Source organism: Nycticebus coucang, chromosome 3 (genome assembly GCF_027406575.1).
Source record: "Nycticebus coucang isolate mNycCou1 chromosome 3, mNycCou1.pri, whole genome shotgun sequence".
Taxonomy (NCBI): domain Eukaryota; kingdom Metazoa; phylum Chordata; class Mammalia; order Primates; family Lorisidae; genus Nycticebus; species Nycticebus coucang.
The window spans coordinates 14,812,726-14,838,559 of record NC_069782.1 but is presented as its reverse complement, the minus strand read 5'-3'; the positions used below and the strand labels follow the sequence as shown (position 1 = coordinate 14,838,559).

Sequence of the window (25,834 nt, the reverse complement as noted above, 5' to 3'; positions counted from 1 at the left end):
CTCTGACCTCAGTGTCCAGAATTCCCACTCTTAGGAACACAATCATTTATTCGAGCTGCCTCCAAGGGAGGAGAGTGATTCCAAGCATGGGGAGGGCTGGCATGCCCACCCAGAGGTACTGTTCCTGGTTCAGGCCTTTGTAACCTCCCCTCGTCTCTGTCTTGTTCTCTCTGCAGTGATCCGGGCCAAGGTGGTGGGGAAGAAGCTGGTGAAGGAGGGGCCCTTTGGCACACTGGTCTACACCATCAAGCAGATGAAGGTGAGTGACATCATCAGCCTGGCTCCAGGAGGGTTTCTGGGTTTCTGCCAGAAGAGTCCTGGCCAAGGGAGGCGAAGTAGGTTGGAAATGGGGTGTGTGTTTGCTCAACGTCTAAGCCCCAGCCAGCCCCAGCCCTTCTGCCTGCTGGAGAGGGAGATGCTGTGGCAGCAGAAATGGGTGGGGCTGCCCTGTCCCAGAGCCAGTGCAGGTGGCGTCACTCAGAGGCGCTTGTTAGGAAGCTGAGCTCTGGAAACAGATGGCACATGGCCTTGTTACCTGGTAACCTTGAGACCTGGGTCTAGTCACTGCCCTTGTCTGGGCTGTAGTCTTCCCACTTGTAAAGTGAGGGATTGGACTGGCTAGACCATCCCTACGGGCTCTTCCAGGGTCTGACTTTCTGGGATTCAATGATGCCTACAGGTCTGGTGCAATCACTGGGGTTACAACTAACGTTTGCACCCCTCAGATCTTTACACCGAACCTGTGCTGATCACAGGAACGTCACCCCGTGGTGGGAATGCACCTTCTTCCCCTGTCTTCCCAGCTCTGATTGTCTTTCTGCAACCTAGCTCATTAGAGATGCTTCCTGGGCATATGCATGTGATTAAACAGATTGCCGAGCATGTGGAGCTTATATAGCACATGAAGGAAATTTGCCTTAAGAAAAAGAACATCAGATCTGCAATCTAGACAACCTGCATCCTTATCTCAGCCCCACCCTAAGTGGCTCCTTTACCTTGGATTTGCCCTCTGTTAGCAGTGTGGGGTTGGGCTTGGTAGCACCTAAAAGCCCTTCTAGCCCAGGTGTTCTGAGTGCCCTGGGACACTGGCAGTGTTTCTTGTCCATAGGAGCTGGTGGTGGGTGCTGGAAGGCTGTACTTCCCAGCAGAGAGGACTGGGCTTCACCTTGAATAACTCAGCAACTGGTCCAGCACCTTTGTAAGGACCTCCCTGTGTGTGGAGCTCTGTGTCAGGAGCCAGTGTGGCCATGAGGGAACGAGGGTTTCTACCTTTAGGAACCTACCATCAAGTGTTCAGAGTGAGATGTGCTCAGACTTTTGACTCACTGCTCGTATTTGTGTCCCCAGCTACTGTGGTAGAACCTAGCATGGAATATGGACTCGGTGACTACTTATCCATCTAATGAGGGGATAAGGGTGAGACCCCGTGGCTTGAAAACTCCCCAGAGGAGACAAGCCTTAATGTCCAGGTGGAACTGAGTGACAAGCCCCTGGGTGGTACCCAGCCATGCTTGAGGCTTCATTATTCCTGCGTCCTAAGGCTGGAGCTAGATGTACTAATTTTGTGGAACCTGTTGCTTTGGATTCAATGTTGGAAACATCCACAGCCTTCTGGTTATGTAATGTCCAGAGTCAGCCCTGGCCAGCTGCCCTTGGCTGCCTCAGCTTAGTCATGAGACCAGCTTATGTCTTCAGACAGCCCTGGGGAGAGGCGAACGGGCAGAGGGGACAGCAACAACCCAGAAAACGCACTTTGCACCCTCTGGCCGTCAGCGAGGAAATGCCGAAACACGTCAGACCGAAGTAGAGGGTCGGAAAATTCATCCACCAGCCTGCTGGAACAGTCCTCACTAGGAGACGCTTCGTGGCCAGCAGAGAGCTACGAGGGACACAGTTGGGAAGCAGCAGTTTCTGAGCTTGCTTAGCTTCCCTCCTACTGGCAGGGCCTGGGGACCAGGGGGACCAGAAGCGCTTCCTGCGGGCAGCATGTCCTGTTCCCGCCTGGCCGGTGTCAGACCAGCCATAGCGGTGGGGCTGGTTGTTTAGAAGCCAAACAACATTTGCTTGTCCATTGCCTTCAGAGCAAGCGCTTTCATCGCCGCTGGCTGGAAGCCTCAGGCTTCCCACTCGGCAGCCTTCCCCTAGGTTCATGGTGCTGGGCATTCCATAGAAAATCCTTTGTTTTACTTCTGACAGCAGTTCAGAGGGGAAATGACTTGCCTAGAGGCATGCATTTATTTATTTTTTCTCCAGACAGAGTCTTGCTCCAAGAGTCCTGCATTTAATGAAGGGCAGATCTGGGCCTATCCCCAAGCTGAGGTGTCAGGATTCTTTTCCAGTCCTGTGTTCTTTACATGACTCCTCCAATCTCTCCGCCACCTTACTTTAATCATCAACCACTATCAAATGCCTTGTATTAACTCCGCCCCTCCTGCCAGCCCAGGGTTGTGACCCATAGAACCATCAGAGAGGCCACTGGATCCTGCTTATCTCCAGGTGCTGGCCTGCAAGTCAGAGAAAGTGCAGCTCGGGTGGTGGGGGGGAGCGGAAGTCCACCCCCTATGCTCCTTCCCACCCCTCCCTTTCTGTGCTTTAGCACTGTGCTTTGGGCTGATGATGCAAAAATAATATTATAATTACAAATGCCACCCAAATGACATCTCCCGAGCACTTGCTATGCACCAGGCATTCTGCTAAGCCTTTGCATGGATCAGCCTTTACACTAACCCTATGGAATAGACCCACCTTTCCTCTGTTTGACAGGTAAGGCAGCCAAGATCTGGAAGGTTACATAGCCATCAAGTGCATATGGCTAGAAAGTGGCACACTTGAGCAAAATTGACGGGCCTTTGCCCACAACGAGATAACAGAGCAGTGCAGTGGGAGGCCGGTTTGCTGTCATTCCTATCCCACTTTGGGGCTACCCTCACGCCATCTGTATCTAGATCCCCCCGAGGATACAAGGGGGGTTGCTGGGTTGTCATCTCACAGCGGCATAGCTCTTGACTTGGAACCTTCTGCAAAGGGTGCATCAGAAAGACCTTTGTAGGGGGAAGGGGGCGAGGCCAGGGAGGCAAACCTGCATGAGATTTGGCACTGGCCCCTGGGAGGCTTTGTTCTGGTGGATTGGAGAGTCTACCGAGGAGAGTCAGATGGGGTGAGGACGGGCTCCCTTAGAGCAGAACTAAAGGGACCAGAGAACCTGAGAGTCCGGGCCGCCCTGCCTGACTTCTGCTCTCTGAATAATGAAACGCAGGCAGACCTTCTCCCTTCTGCTAGCTCCAGAGCCTCGGCTCCTTCTCTTGAGCACACCCTGAGTGTGCAGAGACCCGTGTGTGTGTTTGTGTGTGTGAGTAAGGAGGGCAGGGTGTTAGAATGTTGAGGGAATTTACTGCAAACCCAGACTTGGAGATTAGCTGGGGCTGAGGCCCTGGGCTGTGGTGTGAAAGTGGAAGTTTCCAGAACTGTCCTCTTTAATCTGTGGGGACCTTATCTACTATCAGGACCATGAGAAAGCAGTCTGCTATGCCAGGAGCTGTTGTTTGTGCAGTGGGGACACTCTCTCTGCAGGGGGCAGCCTGTGGAGGACATTATGTCCCAGCTGGTCCTGGGAGGGTCCCACGGGGCGACCCTTTGGTTGTGTGCTTTGCATGTCTTGATGACAGGCGGGACAGATGTGCCAGGCAGTTGGAGTGCTTGGCCCCCAGGGACTTCCCTCCTGCAGTGGTTTGTCTAATCACGTGAGCAACAGCAGGGTCTCACCTGTGAAGCTCCCGCCAGAATCCTTCTTGACCCTCCAGCCCAAGGGAACCATTCTCCTCCTCTCACTGCCTGTGACTCTTCATGGTTCAAGGCTCACCTAGCCCTCTGCAGACACTGACTTATGTTCGCATGCCCGCCTCCCCAGCTGGACAGCCCACACTGAAGAGAAGGCCCAGGCACTCGGGTTCTCAGTCAGGTCCCTAGTGTCTGCACCTCAGTGGACTGGTCTGTAAACAAGTTGTGGCTTTCAATGAGTCCTTGGTATAAGCCAGCACCCAGAACAATGCTAATCTTCAGTAGGCCTGCAAGGGATAGTTGACATAATGGTGGCACTTCGTGTGCTCCATGGAAAGCAAAGACCGGACATTGCATTAAAAACTCCCCTAGACTCAGAAATTTCTTTCTTACATTTTTTTGTCCCTTCACCCCAAGGGAATCTAACTTCCTGGAACCTTGTGTAGATAACTACCAAGAAGGGGGCCCGGAGGCTTAGGGAATCTACCTAGAAAAGAGCAACTTGTGTTTGAGGTTCTGAACCAGCTTCAACTGCTTTCGCTAGGAGATGGGCATAGGCAAAGACAGGAAGAAACCCTTTCCTCCTGTCCTTATGAATTGTAGTACAACTAAATGCCAACCGGACAGGAGGCATTTAGATGAGACACCAAGGAAGTAATGTCTGGCTTTGTATTAATTACCATAAGTAGTAATGGTTTTAAGCTGAACTTTACTGAATGCTGTGTGCCAAGTGCTATTCTAAGTCAAGTAGTTATCAAAAACCCCATCTGAAGTACCTTGCTGCATTTCACAGATGAAAAAACTGAGCCCTAGGAGGTTAGGTAATTTTCTAAGTGGCTAATAAATGGCAAAGATGGGATTCAAACTCTGGCTGTTGGTCTCCAGAACCTGAATTTACCACTAATCTTCCATGAGGATTAGTTTACCTCTAGATTACCTCTAATGTCTTTTCCACCTCTGAGATTCTATGATTCTCTGATTTCGGGACATTATAAACTTATTATAACCCTCCGAAATGCGTTGAACCTATTTTAGATCTTTAAGATCGCAGATGTCATGAAACTTTTAGGATCAATATTTAGGTCAAAGTAGGATTATCATAAAGAAAAGACAATGAATGAGTGAAATCTACCTTTATCATATTGCTATTTTCAGAACTGACCTCCCAAAGCAGCTCTGTGTTTATCAGACCCAGTCATTTGTAATATGTAAAAATTTCAACTCTGTAGTTCAAGTGCTAGAAGCAACAATTAAAGGCAATTCCTGCAGACATCAAAGTAGAAAGCAGGGCTGCCAAGCTAACGTCCATGAGTCCTTATGGAGCAGCTCAGGGGACTGCTGGACTATCCGTGGGCACTTGATTTTCACCCAGAAAGCAGAGAGGGAAAAGACTGATGTAGAAGGAATTGAGGTTCCAATAGGTTGAGACCAAAACACTCAGAGTGAGTGCTTAGTTGAGGCATTTGCCAAGACCTCAAGGAACACTCATGTAAGAATAAGAAGTCACTTGGCACAGAAGTCAGCCACACTCTGTGGCATGCATACAGCAGCACTCTTAGACATGGCTCCTGTTAGAACCAGAAGGGCACCCTTCATCATCATGGAGGGAGTCATCTCAGGACCTGACACACCCTCCACACCTGTGGACGGCACTTCTCAAAGCTCTTGGTTGCGTTTCCCTGCCCATCTGGCAAGCCTCGGGCGAGAGTGGGGCTCAGAAGGGGAGACTATCTGAGTTGCTCAGAACAGTGTGCCCTTTAAACAAGGCAGAGGCCCTCAAACTCTGAAGGTACCATAGACGACTGCTTCATGATATAAAGGCCCTCATGGACCACCTACACCAGCCAACCAGTTGCTACTTAAAAGAAGATGAGAAAATCCCAGCTCACAGACCGGACAGGAGGCATTTAGATGAGACACCAGGGAAGTGATGTTTGGCTTTGTATTAATTACCATAAGTAGGCAGGACATGGTGGCTCACGCCTGTAATCTTAGCACTCTGGGAGGCCGAGGTGGGTGGATTGCTCGAGCTCAGGAATTCCAAACCGCCTGAGCAAGAGTGAGATGCGGTCTCTACTAAAAATTGAAAAACTAGCCAGGTGTGGTGGTACATGCTTGTAGTCCCAGCTACTTGAGAGGCTGAGGCAAGAAAATTACTCAAGCCCAAGAGTTTGAGGTTGCTGTGAGCTATGATGACACTATGGCACTTTACCCAGGGCTACAGAGTGAGACACTGTCTCAAAAAACAAAACCAAAAAACATAAATAAATATTGTGTGCTGGGAACTAAAGTAGAGATATTGTTCTATCATGAACCCCTGGGACAGGCCCAGAGAGCACCAGTGGTCCAGGGCCTGTGTGCTCTGAGAGCTGGGGGATAATGGGATTGGGCAACACCTCAACAACCCATCCCGCCCTCACCAGATCCACAGTTAACAGCGTTGGCTTGGCAGATCTGGGCCTGCATGATGCTTGTGGACTTGACCTGGACATTGTTTGGGGTGGTTTCTTGTGCATTATAAGATGTTTAGCAGTATCCCTATCCTCTACTCACTGTTGTGACAACCCCAAATGTCTCCAGCTATCGCAGAATTTTTCAGATGTTTCCTAGGAGCACAAAATTACCTCCAGTTGAGAACCACCATAGTGGATTATGTTGTAGATAAACTGATCAATATCAGCAATTGCATATGGTCCCACCTAATAATTTCAAATACTCAGTTAAAAATCTTTGAATTTTGTAGACACATTTATACACTTCCTCTGGGTTAAAGGAACCTAGTGCCTTCCCCAGATGCTTGGAAGAATAAAAGCATGTAGAGTGCCTAGCCTGAGTTTGGCCTCCAGAAGCCGAATGGGATTTCTGTGAATGGGGTTCTGATACCTGCTTCCCAGAGTTCTCATAAGGAGGGAACCCCCTGGTCACAGCATCTTCTTCGGATTTTTGAAGAGATGTGAGCTGGAGAATGGCCGGGGGAAGTTGGAATGGGCTAGGGCGCAGCTGACCAGGCAGGAATATCTCTCTGGGAAGGCATCAACCTGATTAGACAAGAGCACAGGTGGCCTCATCAGGGGTGAAGTGGGCCCTGGGATGGGTAGGTCAGTGACCTGAGACCAAATGGCAGTAGGCTTTCTAGACATGGGCCTCCTCTCACAGGTTTTTAATCTTATTTTATGGATATACAATACATGAGCACATTTGGGGGGTACATGTGATATTTTGATATATTTCTATAATGTGTAATAATGAAATCAGGGTAATTGAGATATTCATAACCTTAAACATTTATCTTTTCTTTGTGCTGGGAACATTCTAATTATTCTTTACAAGTTATCTTGAGATGTACAATAGATTTAGTAGTTTCTATAGTCACTCTGCTGGTTTATTGAACAGTAGGTCTTATTTCTTCCATCTACCCATTTTTTTAATCCATTAATCAGCCTCTCTTCTGCCCCCACCACCCTTCCCAGCCTCTGGTAACCCACATACTTCTCTCTACCTGCATGAGACCCACTCTCTTAGCTGCCACACATGAGCAAGAACATGCTGCCTTGTGTTTCTGTACCTGGCTCATTGCATGTAACATGGTGACCTCCAGTTCCATCCATGTGGCTGCAGATGACAAGATTTCATTATGTTGATGGCTGAATGATATTCCACAGTGTATATATACACATTTTGTTTGTCCATTCATCCACTGATAGACATTTAGGTTGATTCCATGCAGACATCTCTTCAATATACTAATTTCCTTTCTTTCGGATGTACACCCAGTAGTGGGATGGCTGGGTCATGTGGGCGTCCACATTGGAGAGGAAGAAGTCACAATGTTTCTTTTATTGACAGATGTACCGAGGCTTCACCAAGATGCCCCATGTGCAGTACATCCACACAGAAGCTTCCGAGAGTCTCTGTGGCCTTAAGCTGGAGGTCAACAAGTACCAGTACCTGCTGACAGGTAATGGCCAACTCTAGCATCTTGGGCCAGGGTTTGGTTAAAGTCCACTGTTTCTTCACTTTAGAAGAACAGATAAGACTAGTTGACTTCGCAGGGTCCTGAAGACATTTGCCAAGTGTCCATTTAAATTGTACAGAGTCTTTAAAGTTGAATCCATCTTGCTAGTCTAGGGCTAGGAGTTTGAGGCTCTATGCTTAGGCTAGGTTTTAGTCTTAGCCCCTAATTTTATTGTTTCTCAGCTTTACTATAAATGAAAAGGGATTGTTTATTCCTATCTCATGATCAACTTATTATTAGGTCAATCTTTGAAAGTTATCCACCTTTAGGCATTCAGTATAGTAAAGGGAAAAGCAAAAACAAAAACCATTCTAAGGGGAGCAACAAGCTGGTCTTGAGTGCTGCTCCAGTACTTCATAGGTTTGGGGCCTTTGCTAGGTAGCTTGACCTGGCTTCATTAACCTCATCTGGAAAATGGGGCTGCAGCCGTTCGATTTTAAAGGGTGTTGGGTCTGCAGTCCGTGGTGGGAGGGCAGTAGATGTATTCTTTCCCTTCTGGCTGGGCCTTAGACAAAATAACTCTCTCATTGCCATGGCCTTTCCTCCTCCAGGCCGCGTCTATGATGGAAAGATGTACACAGGACTGTGCAACTTTGTGGAGCGGTGGGACCAGCTCACCCTCTCCCAGCGCAAGGGCCTGAACTATCGGTATCACCTGGGCTGTAACTGCAAGGTAAGGCCTGTGGCTAGGGGAGGGCCATGTGGGTTGGGCCTGGCAGAGGAGCACAACTGGGCAGAGGGGCAGTGAAGAAGGCAGGGAAGACTGCTTTTCTGCTGTAATCTGCTGCCTCCCAGTACCCACTTGGCAGCCACTAGCCACGAGGGTCTTCAGTATCCCTGGTCCTTCCCAGCAGTTCAACTCTGTAGCAGACAAAAGGGCCTCACACTGGCAGGTTGTGCTAAATGGTCCCAAGTGGGCTCTCCCTGGCAGGCAACTCATCTATGGCCCCCACCCCAGGTGGGCAAGCTGGGGCAGACACCAGATACCAGTTAGGCCAGAAGGTCTCTCTTCAACCAGGCCCACCCCCTTCACCCAAGCACAGGGCCAAGGCTGCTGTGGGTGGGAGTTGGGCCATTTTCTGACTTAATCTTCATTACAACCCTAGGTAGGTTTTATTACTTTCACCCCCCATTTTTACAAATGAGGAAATAGAGGCTCAGAGAACATAAGTACCTAGCCCTTGGTCACACAGCTTGCTGAGTCTGGTTTCCAACCTAGGGCAGCTGGACTCCATAGCTTATGCTTTAATCTTTCTGATTCTTCAATTCCCGAAAGCTGAGGTCTCCCATCCTTGCTAGTTAACCACTGAGTGGAAAAAGCCCTCTCAAATATCTAATTCTGCATGTACTGGCTGTGTCATCTGAAGCAACTTAGTTAACCCCTTTGAGCCTCTATTTCTTTATCTGTAGAAGAGAGATGAAACTGTATGAGACTATGTGGGAACCATACAGAAGATGCCCAGCGAATGTAGCTGGTGCCATGTATATTATTATGACTGGGCCCCCTGCAGTGGCCCCTGGGTCTGAATCCAGATTGGGGCAGCATCAGGCGCACCACGGCAGAGCCCACTAACATTGGCTGTTATCTAATTGCAGATCAAATCCTGCTACTACCTGCCTTGCTTTGTGACCTCCAAGAACGAGTGTCTCTGGACCGACATGCTGTCCAACTTCGGCTACCCCGGCTACCAGTCCAAACACTACGCCTGCATCCGGCAGAAAGGTGGTTACTGCAGCTGGTACCGAGGATGGGCTCCCCCGGACAAAAGCATCATCAATGCCACCGATCCCTGAGCGCCAGACCCTGCCCACCTCACTTCCCTCCCTTCCCGCTGAGCTTCCCTCGGACACTAACTCTTCCCAGATGATGACAATGAAATTAGTGCCTGTTTTCTTGCAAATTTAGCACTTCGAACACTTAAAAGAAAAGTCTGTGCTGTCATATGGGGTTTATTTGGAACTATCCTCCTGGCCCCACCCTGCCCATTCTTTTTGGTTTTGACATCACCCATTTCCACCTGGGAATTTCTGGTGCCATGCCCAGAAAGAACGAGGCGTGCATATTCCTTCTTCTTCGTGATAAGATAACCTCTATTTTTTTAGGAAAACAAAAATGGAAAAACTACCCCCTTGGGCATTGTAGTACCTACCCCTATTTCTTCTTCCCCACCCCACCATCTCCCAGGCCCTCTTCCTTTTGCCCTTCTCCTCCATCCCAATACATGAAGGACACAGACAAGGAAGCTGCTGAGAGGCCGTCTGTTTGAGGATCGGTCAAGGGCACCAAGCAGGCAGACTCGAGGTGTGGGAAAGCTCTCGCACACCGAGGAGCAGCTGCTGCATGTCCTGAGCAGGCTGTGTCTGTGTCTGCATGTCAGAGTGAGAGAGAGAAGGAAGAACCTGTAAGAGAGGGCCGGAGATGACACAGCACACACAGTTCCCCCAGCCCACGGATGCTTGGGTTGACCAGATATTTCCAGGTTTGGAGCAAGCAGCCCAGGCCTTGCTACCAGAGCTTTCTAAGTTGGTGAAGACTTAAACATCTGCCTGAGATCAGGAGGCAATTTGCCTGCCTTGTACAAAAGCTCAGGTGAAAGACTGAGTGTCTTTCCTCTCCCTGCCTCCCACAAGATTTCCTCTTGGAAAACTTCTTTGGTAGAGATTTGGCCGGGAGCTTGCCTTTCTGTAAATTGGAGAAATACACACACCATACACTATCCACAGATATAGCCAAGTAGATTTGGGTAGAGAATACTATTTCCAAAGTAGTGTTTAGCTCACCTAGGGGGTGATGTGTTTGTATACACATCTGCATATACCCACACGGGGACATAAGCTAATTTTTTTTTAATAGGACACAGAATTCTGTTCAATGCTGTTAAATACGCCAATAGTTTAATCTCTTCTATTTTGTTGTCGTTGCTTGTTTGAAGAAAATAATGACATTCCAAGTTGACTTTTTTTTTTCATTTTAATTAAAATTTGAAATGCTGAACATCCTCAGCTCCCTGTCTTCCCCACACCTGGGGGTCATCTGACCTCTGTCCCTGTCTCTCTTCTCCTGCCTCGTGATTGGGGCCTTCATTTAACTGCCTTATTGGCTTGGCTGAGATAGCAGATGAGAGTCAGTTGGGGTGGGGGCTGGCTGCAGAGGACAAAGCTGCAGGGCACCCTGCCTTGGCTCGATGGCCACCACTCCTGAGTTTAGAGACAGCTTGTTCCTCTTTCCCCAGCTCACTGGTGGGCGAATGTCACCTCCTGAAGTCCTCACCTTGTGGAACTGAAATGGTCATTGGGGAAGCCTGACTCCGCAATCCATTGTAGGGTTTTTGTTGTGTTTTTTGAAATAAAACTATGATATAAATTCTCCTATTAAATAAAATTATTTTAAGTTTTAGTGTCGAAAGTGAGATGCCAAGAGTAGGTGACAGTGTCTCTTCACTGAGTTGGGGATGGTAGGATGGTGACATTGAACATGACTGCTCTCTGTCTCTTTTTTCAGACTATGGGTATTTATCCTCTATTAACATTTGTATCTTCAGTTCATTCCACTTTAGGAAACAGAGCTGCTGACTAAAACAGGAGAAGAGAAAAAAGAGAAGCAGCCAACACATTGTAGTGTCTCTCTCACACACACAAATGCCCAGGCAGGGTGTTTGGCAGAACCCCAGAGCAGGAAGATAGTGCAGGTGTTCCTTAGGATCAACTGCATGACCTTGTGCCTTTCCCCTGTGTGGTCACACCATTTGGCAGAGGGGGAAATGGGAGCAGAAGGTGCTGAGGTCAGCAGGTCAGTTGTTTTAAAGGGATGAACCCAGACTTGGTGTTTGGAGGATTATCTTTATTTCAACCTCAAAGTCTTGAAAGGTGGGGCCCCCGCCCAACCCACACAGGTGCCCTCCTGCAGGTCCACAAGTGGACATCGGCGTCTCCTCTGTGAGGCTTCTGGCTGTTCTCCATCCTTGGAGTGTGGTCACCCCCATTCACACAAAGAGAGACTTGGGTGAAGCCTGAACACAAGGTACCAGAAGTCTCCCTGAGGAGTCGAGAAGTCAGAACCACAGCCCCAACTGTTAGACCTTGGCAAGGAGGTCCTGGGCAAAGAAGGGTCTTTTGCAAAGCAATGTGGTCAGAGGGTGGTTTTTGAGCTTTCTATAAGCTATAGCTTTGTTTATTTCACCTGTTCACTTACTGTATAATTTAAAGTCATTTATGTAGCTGAGACACTTCCATATTTCAATTATATTGTGAATGTTTTATTTTGCTAAATCTTGTGTCATGTGTAGGCTGTAATATGTATACATTGTGTTTAAGAGAGAGAGAGAAAAAAAAAAAAACCCACATGCCACCATTTTCCTGAATCAAATTCTACAGTGGAAAGGAGAGTAAAATACTTCTGTGGGGCAGGCTGCTAGACTGGTGAATCAGGGGAACTAGAAAGAACTAGTAGTTGAGACTCTTCCAGCCTCTTCCCTGTTTGAATCCCTGTGGTTCTCGGGGTAGAAAAGAGAAGGGAAAAAAATAGAAAGTCGATTCACATCCTTGCTCTGTATCTACTGGCCCTGGGTAGTCTGCTACTCACTCTCATTCCCTTTCCTCCAAGACCCTTTGACCACCCAAGTAGGAAGCCATGATTTCTCCAACAAATCCCCATGGAGCTGTGATTCCAAGTTCTCTTTGCCTTTTGGGGGAATCTCTTCTGACCTATACCCAGGCTCATCTTGCCTCTCAAGCCTGTATTTAGATCAGGGCAGGGCAGGTAAGACTATGAGACTGATATTTTTTTACCCTCCTTTAGTCTCAGACTTGCCTCATGGTGGTTCAGCTATAGCCATGAGCACCATTTTTCACACCATGGTTCTTGAACAATTAAAGAAACAAATGAATTTTTGCAATAACTCTGTCTAAGAGACACTGGGGTCCCAGGAGACACTACCCTTCTCTGCTCTAGCTCTTATTACCTTGTGGATGACAGTGTGGATCATCCCAAGGTGGCACCCAAGTAAAAATATCACTAGAGTATTTTTATCAGAGAGAAACGTTATAAATATATAATGGCAAAAGCAAAACAAAATGGGGGGGGAAATGTAAGGCAGGTGGATATCCTTTCAACAACTTCTGAATTGGCTCTTTGAAAGTGGGAGGAAAGTAAGAATTTAAGAGGATAATTCATGCTTTGGGGATGGGGGCTTCTTAGATTCTTCTATGTCCCCATCTTTCCCCATAGCCAGTCTGCTGTTCTGAAACCCAGAAGTGATGGAGAGAAACCAACCAGAGAAAACCCTGTCTAGAAGGAATGTATTTGTTGCTAAATTTTGTAGCACTGTTTACAGTTTTCCTCCATGTTATTTATGAATTTTATATTCCGTGAATGTATATTGTCTTGTAATGTTGCATAATGTTCACTTTTTATAGTGTGTCCTTTATTCTAAACAGTAAAGTGGTTTTATTTCTATCACACATCTGCTGGCTCTTGCCTTATTGTATCTTGACAGCCACAGGGGTTATAGAGACACCAGAGTACCTTGGACATCTGTCCTGCTGCCCCAATTCCAGGCCTGTGCACACTCCCTCTGACACCCACTTCTACAGCCTGGCCCAGCCTGCCCCAATCCTTTTTATACCCTTGGCAGGAGGCATTTCAGGCATGGTTACCTAGATTTTCTCTGGGTTGTGAATTCAACTCTGACCTTGATCCCCAACTCCATTGCCAGGGTTCTCCATAGTTCTACAAGATCTGGATCTCTATCTAACCACTCATGGCTGGGGGTACAAGTAGTCCCAGACGGGGGTCTTGACTCATCCTTCTTTGTTTTTTTCCTAAGAATCTCAACCTGGTGTAGTTGGAGAAGGGAGGCCTTGATGCCAATTGCTCGCTTGAAATTCCAATTATGGCTTAGCCTGGTTGAGGATGCCAGGAACTCATGAAGTTACATGACAGCTGGTGGCCCCTCCCAGCACATAGAAGGCCCATAGACCCCTCACCCTACTTGCCTCCCACTGTGGAAAATGTTTCAGGTTACAGGTTTTGCCCCTATTTGAAAGCTACTGTACTTTGAGCACCTGTCATATGCTGGGCACAGCACTTTGTATTCATGATCATGTGAAATCGCAACAATTTGATGAGGTTGTTCCACTGTCCTCTGCAGTATAAAACTAAGGAATCCGAGGTTTACAGACAGTAAGCCATTGCTCAAGAAGTAGTATGCACACAGAACTGGGATCCAAACTCAGGCTGGTTTGATGATTAACCCCCAATTTTCTCCACTGTATTCACATATTTTGTTGGAATATGATTTGTTACACTTGTTCCCTTTCTATTCCAATTGGCACATCCTGGATTCTGTGACACTCACTGGATCAGATATAGGGGAAAGATAATCAATGGAAAACCTCTGCTTTAACCCAGCTGCTCCCAGGGTTGTTCAGCTCAGCAGCCAGACCTCCAATCCTACAAACAGACCACAGCCCCCAGCTTGGACTATCAGAAACCCTACTAATTAGTATGTTCCCTGTGACTCATATTCTCTGCAAGCTCAAGTGCAAGGCCATGGCCCTGCCTTCCTTTGACCAGTTTAACAAGACCACTTGCCATACAAACATGACTGTGTCCAGCTGCCCACAGCTCCTGCACCTACCTTCCAGATGTAGATGGAGAATTCTCCATCCCACTCAAAAAGATGTTAGTGTCTCCCTCCAAGGTATCCCCCAAATCAGGGGCTTTACCACAAGCTAAGCCCCACCTGCTGCCCAGAGACAACCTAAGGGGTGTTCAAAAGTTGGAAAGTGAAAAGGACACTGCCCCTCAACAATCACTGCAAACAAAACATTGCTGCTTTTTATTAAAATTCAGGTTGAAATCATGTCCCAAAAAGGTCTCAAATGAAATAACATCCTGCCTTGAAAACATTTTTACCTTTATAATCAACCTCTGGCTCCAGCCTGCCAGTTCAATTTGTCCCCTAATATGTTGACGATTCCTGAGGGCCCAAAAAATGCTGTCCACCTTTGTCCTTTGTCCTACTGTCCAAATTTCACCTGGAGAGATGGCTCATCCCCCAAGAAAATCAGGCATTCTCACAAGACACTGGAGCTCTTCATTAGAGTCCAGGTGATCACGGAGTGACCCTTGAGCCCTGAGGACTCAGACATCTGTGTTTATTCCACATCATGAAAAGAAACATAGTTTTAAAAAGGAGTACTCACCATTGGCTTATGGTTGGGAAAAAATGTTTGCTCCATAAGCGGGAACTTCTCAGGACCCAGGGAATGGAAGATCTTAATGAGTTGAGAGAACTAGAACAGAAGAGAAGAGGTTGATCAGCCATTGTTACCCAGCCTGGTGACACTTTCCACTTGATACTGACCTTCAAGCAACTGACTGCTTGGAGCTCAGCTCCAATAGCTGTTCCCAGCCTACAAGATAAATGCCTGAGTCCTGGTCTGGGCATTCATCCCCTTCATTATCTAGCTGCACAACCCCTCCATGCCTGCCCAAGACCTGCAAAGTGGGCGGGATACTGGCTTCGCTCAACTGCATTCAATGTGCATATACAACATCCTCAGCATTTCACATAAGGTCTTCGTCCATGAGCTAACCTGCTGATGTTCAGTGTCATCCATGGCCTCTGTCTGAAATGTCTTCTTTCTAGAGAGGCAACACTGCACAGTAATTCATGGTATAGACTTTGGATCCAGCCTCTCTGGTTTCAAATTCTCTCTCTACCACTTACTAGCTGTGTAACCCAGAAAGTCACTTTAGGTTTCTGGGTTTTGTTTTCTTCACCTACAGATCAGATACAACAAGAGTCCCTACCACATAGACTTGTTGGCAGGAGATGGCCTATCTCCATAGGAATGCTCAAAGGCTAGATGTTGTTATTATCAATGCATATTTTTCTTGCTGTCACAACCCTTCTCATTTCCAATAGCTCCAGCCATGGCCCTTCCCACTGTGCTGGTGCTGCTTTGCAATTCCTTGTTATTTCCTAGATTAGCTATTATCTCCAGAGGTAGAGGATGGGTTCCGTCACTGCACTTCATCAGGGCAATAGGCTGACCCTGAGCAAAGATAAGCCATAGGCACATGGTTGAGATAGAAGGAAGGAAGCATGGGGAACTTTGGGACCATAGCAGGGGATCAGGGACACTCCCCGGACTAGATAGCACAAGAGAAGGAAGAAGGACTTCTCACCACACTGTAGGGGTGCAGTGAGATTTATGTGTGCTGTAGACTCTCAGTAACCGCCATGGATGTGGCCTCAAGTGGAGGGGACAGTGAGAGAGGAGGCTGGAAGGTCATCCATCACAGACCACTGCAAGCTGTAAGGGTATAGCCAAGGATCCTAGAATTCACCCACATGGCAAAAGAGAGCCACTGATGGGTATAAGCAGGAACGAGCAAGTCAGTTCCTGAGCAAAAAGGTGGAATCAGCTGCAACTTGTTTGCTAAATGCAGATGCCCAGTGGTTAGAAAGGAGGGGTTAAGTCTCATGCCAGTCTAACATGAGGGTCACTAAGAACTTTCTGCATCTGCCCAGGATTGGTCAAATCTGGGGTGTAGCCATATCTTGGGGTGTAGCCTGCATGTACAGTGCAATAGGAAGCCAACTTGGAGGGCCTGGTATACCTGAGAATTGTGGAAAGTGATGGGGTTCCTCATTTTACAGATAAGGAAACAGGAGTCCAGGATGGGAGCTTAGATCCACAATTAAGTACAGGGGTTTTAGAGAGGCCCAGTTCCACCACTTACTACTAGCTAGATAAGCTCCAGTTTCCTCATCTGTACAATGGAGATACTAGTGATACCTTATCTCTAGGGTACTTCTGAGGATTAAACACGATATGCATGTTAAGGGCTCAGGACGGCACATGGATAGCGCTAATGAACTGTGGTTGCTAACATCACAATAAATGTGGGGGAAAAGGTGAGGGGCTGATACTACTTAGGGCCCTTTCTAACAGTAGCACTTGAATCGTGGATGTGTTAGGCCAAAAAGTTCAGTTAGGGCAAAAGGAGAAGGGGACCAGGGCCATGATAATAGTGTAAAGACTGTCCATCTTTATTAAATCAATGCATGCAGTCATTCAGCAAATACTGAGCATCAATTCTGCACAGGCCTTGTTCCAGGTGTTGGGGCAGTGATGACTGCCACCATTCACTGAATGTCTGCTTTGTGCCAGCCACCATTATAAACTCATAACCCAATCAGGAAGTCCCCGGATTGTCATCATTTTCCAAATAGGGAAGGTTCAGAGAGGTTAAGGAGATTGTTCAAGGCTACACAGCTTATAAATGGAGGAGGCTAGACCTGGGAGTCTGCTTCCAGGGCCCACACTTTCAAGCACTGCCCTGAATTACCAGAAGATTACACAGACAGCAGAAACACCAGACAGAGCAAACAGCTATGAGCTTCACAGGCCACGTACCCCCCACCTTCACATGATCGTTTCTCCTTCCCTCCTTTATTTTGCCCCTTGGCACTTATGATAGGAAATATTACGCATTTGGCATATTGCTTATGCATTACACTGGAATGTAATCCACCAGGCAGGGATTTTGATCATGATTTGCTCACTGCTGTGTTCCTAGGACTTAACAACAGTAGCTAGAACAGAATAATTGCTCAATCAATATTTGTTTTATGAGCAAATTACTTCTAGTCAGTCAGAGATAATGCACAAATGAATGGATAAGCTTTCTAGTAGAGACAAGTATTTTGGGGAAAAAATAAATCCGAGTACTGGGGAAGGCATGTGAGAGTATCTGAAGAAGTGGAGGGGTGATATTTTAGGAAAATAAAAGGCCTCTCTTACAGTAACATTTGGCTGGAAAGGCAATCAAATGAATGACCGAAATGAATGAATAAATGAAGAGAAATAAAATGTGGGAGGTTGAAGATAGATGGTTTCCTGTTCTAGCTTTACCATTCACTGGCTACATGACCGTGGTCAACAAAGCTGAGCTTTCTTCTCTGCAAAATGGAGAAATGACACTCACTCATAGTGACTACCTAAGCTCAGGAGCACAGCTTTCTGGTACACAGTAAGGGCTCCATAAATGGTGCCGACTGTTAACAACAATGATGATAAAATGATAGAATGTTAATCGAAACAATGCAATGCATTCTTATGATTATATTATTCTAAGCCCAGGAGCACAGCTTTCTGGTACATAGTAAGTGCTCAATAAATGGTGCCAACTGTTAACAACAATGATGATAAAATGATAGACTGTTAATTGAAACAATGCAATGAATTCTTACGATTATATTATTTTAAGCCCAGGAGCACAGCTGTCTGGTATACAGTAAGTAAGTACCTCATCTGTACATACTAAGCACCAACTGTCTGGTACATAGTAAGTACCAATAAATGGTGCCGATTGTTAACAACAATGATGATAAAATAATAGAATGTTAATCAAAACAATGCAATTCATTCTTATGATTATACTATTCTAACGCTACTGTGTTTAACATGTAATTATATAATCTTTTCTATATAAAATATTCCAACAAGAGTCGGCTTATTCAGTCCCTTATACAGGATTCTTTTCATTACAGAGGGCTCTGTGCTGGGAAATGGGCTCACTGCCTCCGGGCCCCCTCCAGGTCTGCCTGGCCCATCACTTACCACCCAGGGCTTGCTGCAGAAGTTGTAGACGGAGTAGAGAGAGTTGACGGCGGGGAGCCCTCCGTACTGCAGGCCGATGACCAGGCTGCGGTAGTCCTCGCCCAGGGCCATGCTGTAGGCATGCTGGCGGACCAGGATGAAGTCTGGTTTGAAGGATCTGCTGAGAGAGGTGTCAGGAAAGCGTCATTACCACCCTGCTAGCTCTGACTTCAGAATGGGGAGGAGGAAGGCTGGGGGCAGACACATGGTTACCCCTCCACAAACTCAAAGGGCTGAAAATACAGTATACTTACTCCTGTTTTTTTCAGGGTGGAGGGGAGGCTCTTTTTTTTTTTTTTTGTCACCGTGGCATCCTAATAGCTCACAACCACCTCAGTCTCTTGGGCTCAAGCAATCCTCTTGCCTCAGCCTCCTGAGTAGCTGAGACTATAGACACCCACCACAATGCCTGGATAGTTTTTCTATTTTTAGTAGAGACAGGGTCCCTCTCATCCTCAGTCTGGTCTCAAACTCCTGAGCTCAAGAAATCCTCTGCCTCGGCCTCTCAGAGTGCTAGCATTACAGGCAAGAGCCACGGTGCCTAACCAGGATGCTCTTTTCTAAATTTTCTCCATTGAAGTAGATTGAACATCTACTTCATTTGCAGTGAGGACACTGCAGCTCAGAGAAGTTAAGAACTTCCCCAACTCACAAGAGCCAGAACAGGAGAGCTGCACTTGAACTCAGGTCATCCACGTCCCAGTGCTTTTTACTCCTGCATGCAGCCCCAGGTGTAGTCACACAGTATTTCCTGCATACCGCCAAGGAGCTACCTCTTTTTTTGATTCCTCACTTCTAAGACACATGAAAAAAGTCACCCTGTCTGTAGGGATGAGGCTGACACTCAAAGAGGTCTCCCATCAATCCACTTGGCTCATCGAGGATCAGACGCTTGCTTCAAATGAATTGTGCCTCTCAAATAATTCTAATGTAAATTGAAATTACTCTCCAAGGGAAAGGACTTGCCCCTGGTGAAGACAGAAGAAAAGAATAGCTGGTGTCTGACCTAGGGGGTGCAGTGGGGAAGAAATGGATGATGAGTGTGAACACCCCCTCCACCTGCCAGAGGAAATGGCAAGGTCTCCACAACTGAGTTGTAACACATCTCAAGGGGCCACCTGGACAGTGGCATCTTCTCCACATGTGTGGCTCACATGGTGCTTGTGGAAGTGTAAATATTTCTCCTACTATGAATATACCTTCCAAAATATAATTTTTAATCTCTATATATTAGTCCTCTGAATGGTATATATTATTAAGTAGGCTATCCCTAATGTTCCACACATAAACACCTTTGCACATAACTAGTGTCATCCTTTTAAACTATTTCCATAAAGATAGATTCTAAGAAGTGGGATTAATGAATTAAAAGGTATAAACTTTTCTTAAGGTACTCAAAAAAAAAGTGCCCCCCTTTTAAAAGGTACATTTCAGCAATTGATTATGGAAGTGTCCATCTCACAACAGCCTTGCCAGCACTGTGGTTTTTGAAAATACATTGTTCAAGTTGATAAGGGAATGCCCGCAAAAGATACCCTGTACTGGGCGGCACCTGTGGCTCAAGAAGTAGCGCGCCGGTCCCATATGCCGGAGGTGGCAGGTTCAAACCTAGCCCCGGCCAAAAACCACAAAAAAAAAAAAAGATACCCTGTACTAGTGGTGTGAAAATTGGACACTTTTTATTAGCCATCTGCATTTTATTTTCTGGAAGAGTTTGTTCACATATTTTTCCATTAAAAAAAAATGAGACCTACTATTTCCTCATTGATGTGAGCTCTGTATGTTAAGCATACTGCCTTTACCCATCAAGTGTGGCAATGACTTTATGGGATTCCCACTCGCCTTTTCTTGTAATGGCTGTGCATCTTAAAAACAACACACACACAAGTTTTACATGCCATTTTCCTCCCACCCCAATTCAACCGATCAATTATTCCCTTTTGCTTTCTCTCTCTACTTTGAAGTCCGGTGGGCCCTCTGCAGTCCTGGGTCTGCCAGTGAGACATCCACTTCTTCCTGGCAGTGTGGCTTGTATGACAGATAACAGTGGCAGCAAACTTGGTGTCTGGTTAGGGACAATGCCATCTTTCTCTGCAAGGAAATAATGAAAGGTCTCTTGCTGGCCGAGCTCCTAGTCTTTTTACTATCGTGTTGAATTCATAAGAGAGACACAGCTCTGGGAAGAAAAATGAATGTGGCTGCCTAGAAAAAGAGGCTGCTCTTCCAAGACAACCTTCCAGGAGGAGAATCCCATGGCACGTCTTGGGATGCTCCAACTCGGGTTCCAGACATTATAGTGCTTTCTCTCCAGGTTTTTCAAACTCCTTTCCAAATCAGAACCTTTCCGGTTCTTTGAAATAAAAGTAGCAGTCACATCCTCATTACCTTTAAGGATTTGGAAATCTACCAAAGGATTCCACATTCCATCCTTCAGAACTACACATCACTCTCCCGCTTCCAACCCTGGAAACACTTCTCTTTCTGACGAGAGACCCTCAGTCCTTACCCTGGTTATGAGGCCTCCAGTGGGCTGGCCTCTGCCTCGCTCTCCACCCTCCTTCGCTCTCTCCCTCCCTCCCCTCCACGACTCACACTGATCACTGTCCCTCCTCTAACTCCTTTGGCTGGTTGCTCTTCTCTCATATTGTCCCCAAAGCCACAGTCCTGTCTAGTTTTTTGAAATTTGCTTTAACTCTCTTATGACCCCATTTTTTTTCTCCCCATGGTTTTCGTGATAATTTTATTTCTCCTGTTTATTTGTTTAGTCGCTTACAGTCTGCCTCTCTTCTAAAGATGCCAGCTCAGGGAGAACAGAGGACCTGCCTGTCTTGGACAAATAGGCCTTCCCAGTGTTTTGAAATGAACGATTGCATTCATGAATGGGTGTATAAATAAAGGAGTAAATGAATGAACACGCAGCAGAACGGCTGCTGGGAGGGGAGGCACTGCTCTCCTTGTGGTGCCAGAGAATTAGAACTGATGGACAAAGTAAGCAGAAGGAAGTGCGTGGCCCCTAATGGTCGCCTTACGGGGTAACAAGTTTGGTATTTCGGGAGGTATGTTAATGCCAGCAAGAAGTTTTTAACCCGAGAGAATTCAGGTTGGCTCCCATGACCTTTTGAGAGTCTCAGATCCAGTATTTGTAAAATAAGCAAATCCCATGTGTCATAAACATATATCAGGGCAAACCGGGACTACATTATAGTTTGAATTCTGCACTCATTGCTACCTAGAATGCACAGAGTCCTTCTCAGAGTCTGGAGTATGAGGGATTTGCATGGAATACAGAGAAATCACTCACTCGGCCCCGGCGACCTGTGGCATGCAGTTCTCCCTTCCATATCTAGCGCCCTGGGGTACCTCTCCAGCCAGGCAATCGCGAACTCCGCAACATTCCAGGCATGGCCTCCAGCAGTTACCAAGCCCTGAAAGGGAGCCGAGCACTCTGCCAGAGGCCCAAGATCTCAAGACAACAGGAACAGGATCCTGTCTTTTGTGAAACTCACAACCCATGTTGGATGCAAGATGCCCTAAGGATTCGCTAAATGAACAAATGAATCAGCAAGTGAGTAAAATAATTAGGGCATGTAAAGGTGCAAAGGTGGCCCAAAGGCTGTATTAAACTCTGCCTGGGGGTGGGTGTGAGCTGGAAGGCTTGAGTCTCAGAAGAAAAGCAGGGGTTGTCACATGGGCGGGCTGTGGAGAGTATTCCAGGTAGAGAACAGCACTGGTAACTGAATAGAAGGGTCCTTGCAGTAATGACCTCTGCTGGGTTCTGTTTGATCTGCTCATATCCTCCCTTCTTCGGAAACAGAGCCCCTGATAAAATCCTCTCCGATCAGAGAAACACATTTCCCTGGGCAGTAACTGGTCTTGGGACAGTGCCTCTGATATAAAATGGGCCCATCAGAACCCTTCTGAGGGATGTTGTATGTGAGGTCCAGGACAGAAGAGCGGCCAGCTAAGCCTATGTCACGTCAGTTGGGGCAGGGAGGGAGGAATCTGAGCTGTAGCAGAAGAACTAGCTGGGAACAGGGACGTTAGGTAAGCCCCTGAACGCTGCTGAGCCTGACAGCAAAACCACCTTTAGCTTCGGAATTACGAGACCTATTAAGTTCCCTTTTGTGCCTCAACTAGTTTGAATTGGGCCATCAGTCTTGCCCTGGTTGATACTTGGAGGAAGTAGCAAAGTTTGCAATTGGTTCCATGGCTGAACAAGGGATGGGGCTGGGTCAGAAGTCCCCACAACTCTAAGCACTTTCCCGCCTCCATGGAGGAGCCCCACTGGGCCCAAACCCTGGGTCTCCTGTGCCTGGGCGAGGTCTCCTTCAATCCCACACAAATTGGCACATCCTGGCAGCAAGCTATAGTTGGGTTTTCTTGTTATTTTGGTTTTAAACTGTTAATATGAACTGTATTATTTAGACTCCTCATCCAAGGTCTTTCTCAGAAGTGGCTGTTGTCACTAGAAAGGAAATCAAGGACAAGGTATAATTACAGGGGAAAGATGGGCAGGTGATGCCTCGCTGGGGGATTACTGAATGCTTCAGGTGGCGTCAGCAGGCAGGGGGCCAGAGGCTGAGTGACTTTCAGCCGCTGGAGAAGTGTAATAATCCCTCAAATATGCAGAGAGGCCTGTGGTGGCAAGTTCAGATCTTGGCTCCACTTTACTTGGGACCTAAATTAATGAGCAGAGGCCTCATTATTCCTAGTCGCTTGACCGCTATTTTGTCAATGTCCCCTGGTCTCCAAGAGCCAAGTTGGCAAGGGGTGATGATTATGCTGATTGTGTTCAGATGCTGAGACCCCTCACAGCCAGATCTGATCCCAGCCATGCCTGGGAAGGCTCCCGACTGCCTGACATCCACGTCTATCAGCAGAGGGACTTCAGGTTTCCCCTCAACTGTCCCCTTGTAATATTCCCCACAACATTTCTCCTCTCCATCTCTGACAATGCAACCTTGGTATCCAATCTGGAGAAAGGGGACAAAGGAGCTGAGCATCAGAAGGACAGGGGAGACCAGAGCATCTAAATGGTCTCCATCCTCCTGAAAGCTTCTGATGCCTCTGTACTGCTGCAAGGATGAACCAGAGGAGATGTGTGAGCCTTGCAGATGAAGGGATTGGAACAGCCATATGGAAGGGCTTTGGGAATTAGCAGTGCTTCCCTCCAGTTGGAGGACTGCAAGAAATTAGTCCAGGCTGAAAAGAAATTAGGTGGCAGCCAACCAAAAATCTGGTGAGGAGCAGACAACAGGATGCTGCAGAGGGCCCGTGGGGCCCACACAGCAGCTGCCAGCTGCACACCGGTGGGGAAGGGGCCCCCACGGGGCTTATAGACAGCCAGGTTCTCTGATGGGTCCCAGGGCCCTCTCTGCAAAGTGCTAGGAGGTTAACTAAACACAGACACGAGTTGCTGGAGCAAGGAGGCTTCCTCATCCCCTGCTTCAGCCTCACCCAGCGTCTTTATCCTGGTGTCTTCCTCCCCTTTCATGTCAGAGAAGAAGCCCTTGACTCCGTCCTTGCTCTATTACTTTCCTCCATCACTATGGGAACTTCACATGCGATGGGTAGAACTATGTCTCCAGGAAGCTCTAGTAAGGTCCTGAGCCCCGGTACCTAAGAGTATGACCTCATTTAGAAAACAGGGTCTTTGCAGATGTAATCAAGATGAGGTCAGATTGGAGTTGAGCAGGCCCTAATCCACTGACTGGTGTATTTAGGAGAGGAGGGAAATTTGGACCCAGAGACACAGAGAGGAAGAGGAGAATGCCATATGACAAGGGAGGCAGAGATTGGAGGATGTACCTGAAATCCAAGGAATGCCAAGGATTGCCGGCAGCCACCACAAACCAGAAAGAGGCAAGGAGGCTCCCCCTTTCAGTCTGCAGAGGAAGCATGGCATAGGAGTCTTGATGCAGACTTCCAGCATCCAGGATTACAAGAGGATGAATTTCTACTGTGTAAGCCACCCAACATGTAGCACTTTGTTACAGCAGCCTCAGGAGGCTCATACTCTGGGTATCCCCAGTATTTCCTCTTCCCAGCAGCTTTCAGGACTTTCTGGCTCCCTTTGCTCTGGTGCGTACTCATCCATAGCCCCATTTCCCCCTTGTCAAAACGACACCCTTGTCTTATTCTGTTTGGGCTGCTAGACCAAAATACCACGGACTGGGTGGTTGTTCAATAACAGAGATTTATTTCTCACAGTTCTGGAGGCTGGGAAGTCCAAGGTCAAGGTGAGGCATACTCAGTGTCAGATGAGGTCTTTCTTTCTGGTTTCTCTTTGCTAAAATGCTCTGAGGTCACTTTAATAAGGTCCCTAATCTCATTAAAGAGGACTCCACTCTCACTGTCTTGTCACCTCTCAATGGATCCACCTCCCAATACCATCACATTGGAGATTAGGTTTCAACATGAATTGGGGAGAAGGGGACATAGGAGGTGGTAGCAAACCACAGCAATAACAACAACAATAAAAAAACTTCAAGGCCTAAAATAAACTACTAGTTAAATAATGTTCATACATACATAAAAACGAGCAAATTAACAAATTGATAAAGGCATGGAGATTTGCTCGGATGGATATTCACCAAAAATACTAATCTGGTTATAAGAAGCATGAAATGGGAAATGGGAATTTGGTACTGTCCTCATTTAAAAGGAAACAAAGAGTACAGTGTGTTTTTACAATCAGGAAAAAACAATGAGGTTATCTTCATTCTGGAAAAAAATGGAAAATGTAACAATGAAGTCACATCATGGAAAATGCTTATGGTACACTTTCACGTGACATAAAACAATAGAAAAAAGAGCTTGTTTTATGACTAATGCACTGTGAAAATGATATGGACCTGGAAGGAGAGATGGAAAAATGCTCATTTGTTAAGGTGGTGAGATGGTAGGTGATCTCTCTTCTTCTGAAAATTTCCATTTTTGTTATATTGTGCTTTGGGCATTAACCACAAATTTCAGTTGGCAAGCATGCATAGCAGATAGATAGATAGATAGATAGATAGATAGATAGATAGATAGATAGATAGATAGATAGATAGATAGATAGATAGACAGACAGACAAATAAGAAAGACGTCCTCTCCACTTGTTCTAACAGCCATACTGAGCCATCATTTCCCTCTTCCGTTCATTGCTAGGTTTGTTGCACAAGGCAGACTGTGCCCATCAGCCCCACTTCCCACACCCCCATCTCTTAACACTCTGCACCTGGCTGTTAGCCCCTTTCCAGTCCAATGAAATTGCAGTGAGGTCACTTCTAAATGCCAAACCCCCGGATCAAATGGCTTCTTCTGTGTCCTCACCTCCCCTGATTTCTAATTATATCTAATTACTATGAGGCTCTGGCCTAAGC

General features: G+C 46.9%; 2 protein-coding genes across 5 annotated transcripts in view; one reads left to right on the top strand and one right to left on the bottom strand.

The window, feature by feature from the left end:
- Positions 1 to 13,252, top strand: part of TIMP3 (TIMP metallopeptidase inhibitor 3) — a 58,835-nt gene extending 45,583 nt beyond the window's left edge. Inside the window, exons 2-5 of one of the 2 annotated variants that reach the window (XM_053582390.1) lie at positions 177 to 259; positions 7,624 to 7,735; positions 8,344 to 8,465; positions 9,389 to 13,252. In XM_053582390.1, coding sequence (XP_053438365.1) covers positions 177 to 259; positions 7,624 to 7,735; positions 8,344 to 8,465; positions 9,389 to 9,586 — 515 coding nt within the window. In that variant the 3' untranslated portion in view covers positions 9,587 to 13,252. Of the gene's footprint in view, positions 1 to 176; positions 260 to 7,623; positions 7,736 to 8,343; positions 8,466 to 9,388 lie in introns of those variants that run through there. The other variant, XM_053582389.1, reaches the window with a different exon arrangement.
- Positions 1 to 25,834, bottom strand: part of SYN3 (synapsin III) — a 449,664-nt gene that overhangs the window by 287,632 nt on the left and 136,198 nt on the right. For 2 of the 3 annotated variants that reach the window (XM_053582387.1, XM_053582386.1), the window contains exons 5-6: positions 18,428 to 18,587; positions 14,999 to 15,088 (exon numbers count right to left, since the gene is read on the bottom strand). In XM_053582387.1, coding sequence (XP_053438362.1) covers positions 14,999 to 15,088; positions 18,428 to 18,587 — 250 coding nt within the window. The remainder of the gene's footprint in view (positions 1 to 14,998; positions 15,089 to 18,427; positions 18,588 to 25,834) is intronic. The other variant, XM_053582388.1, reaches the window with a different exon arrangement.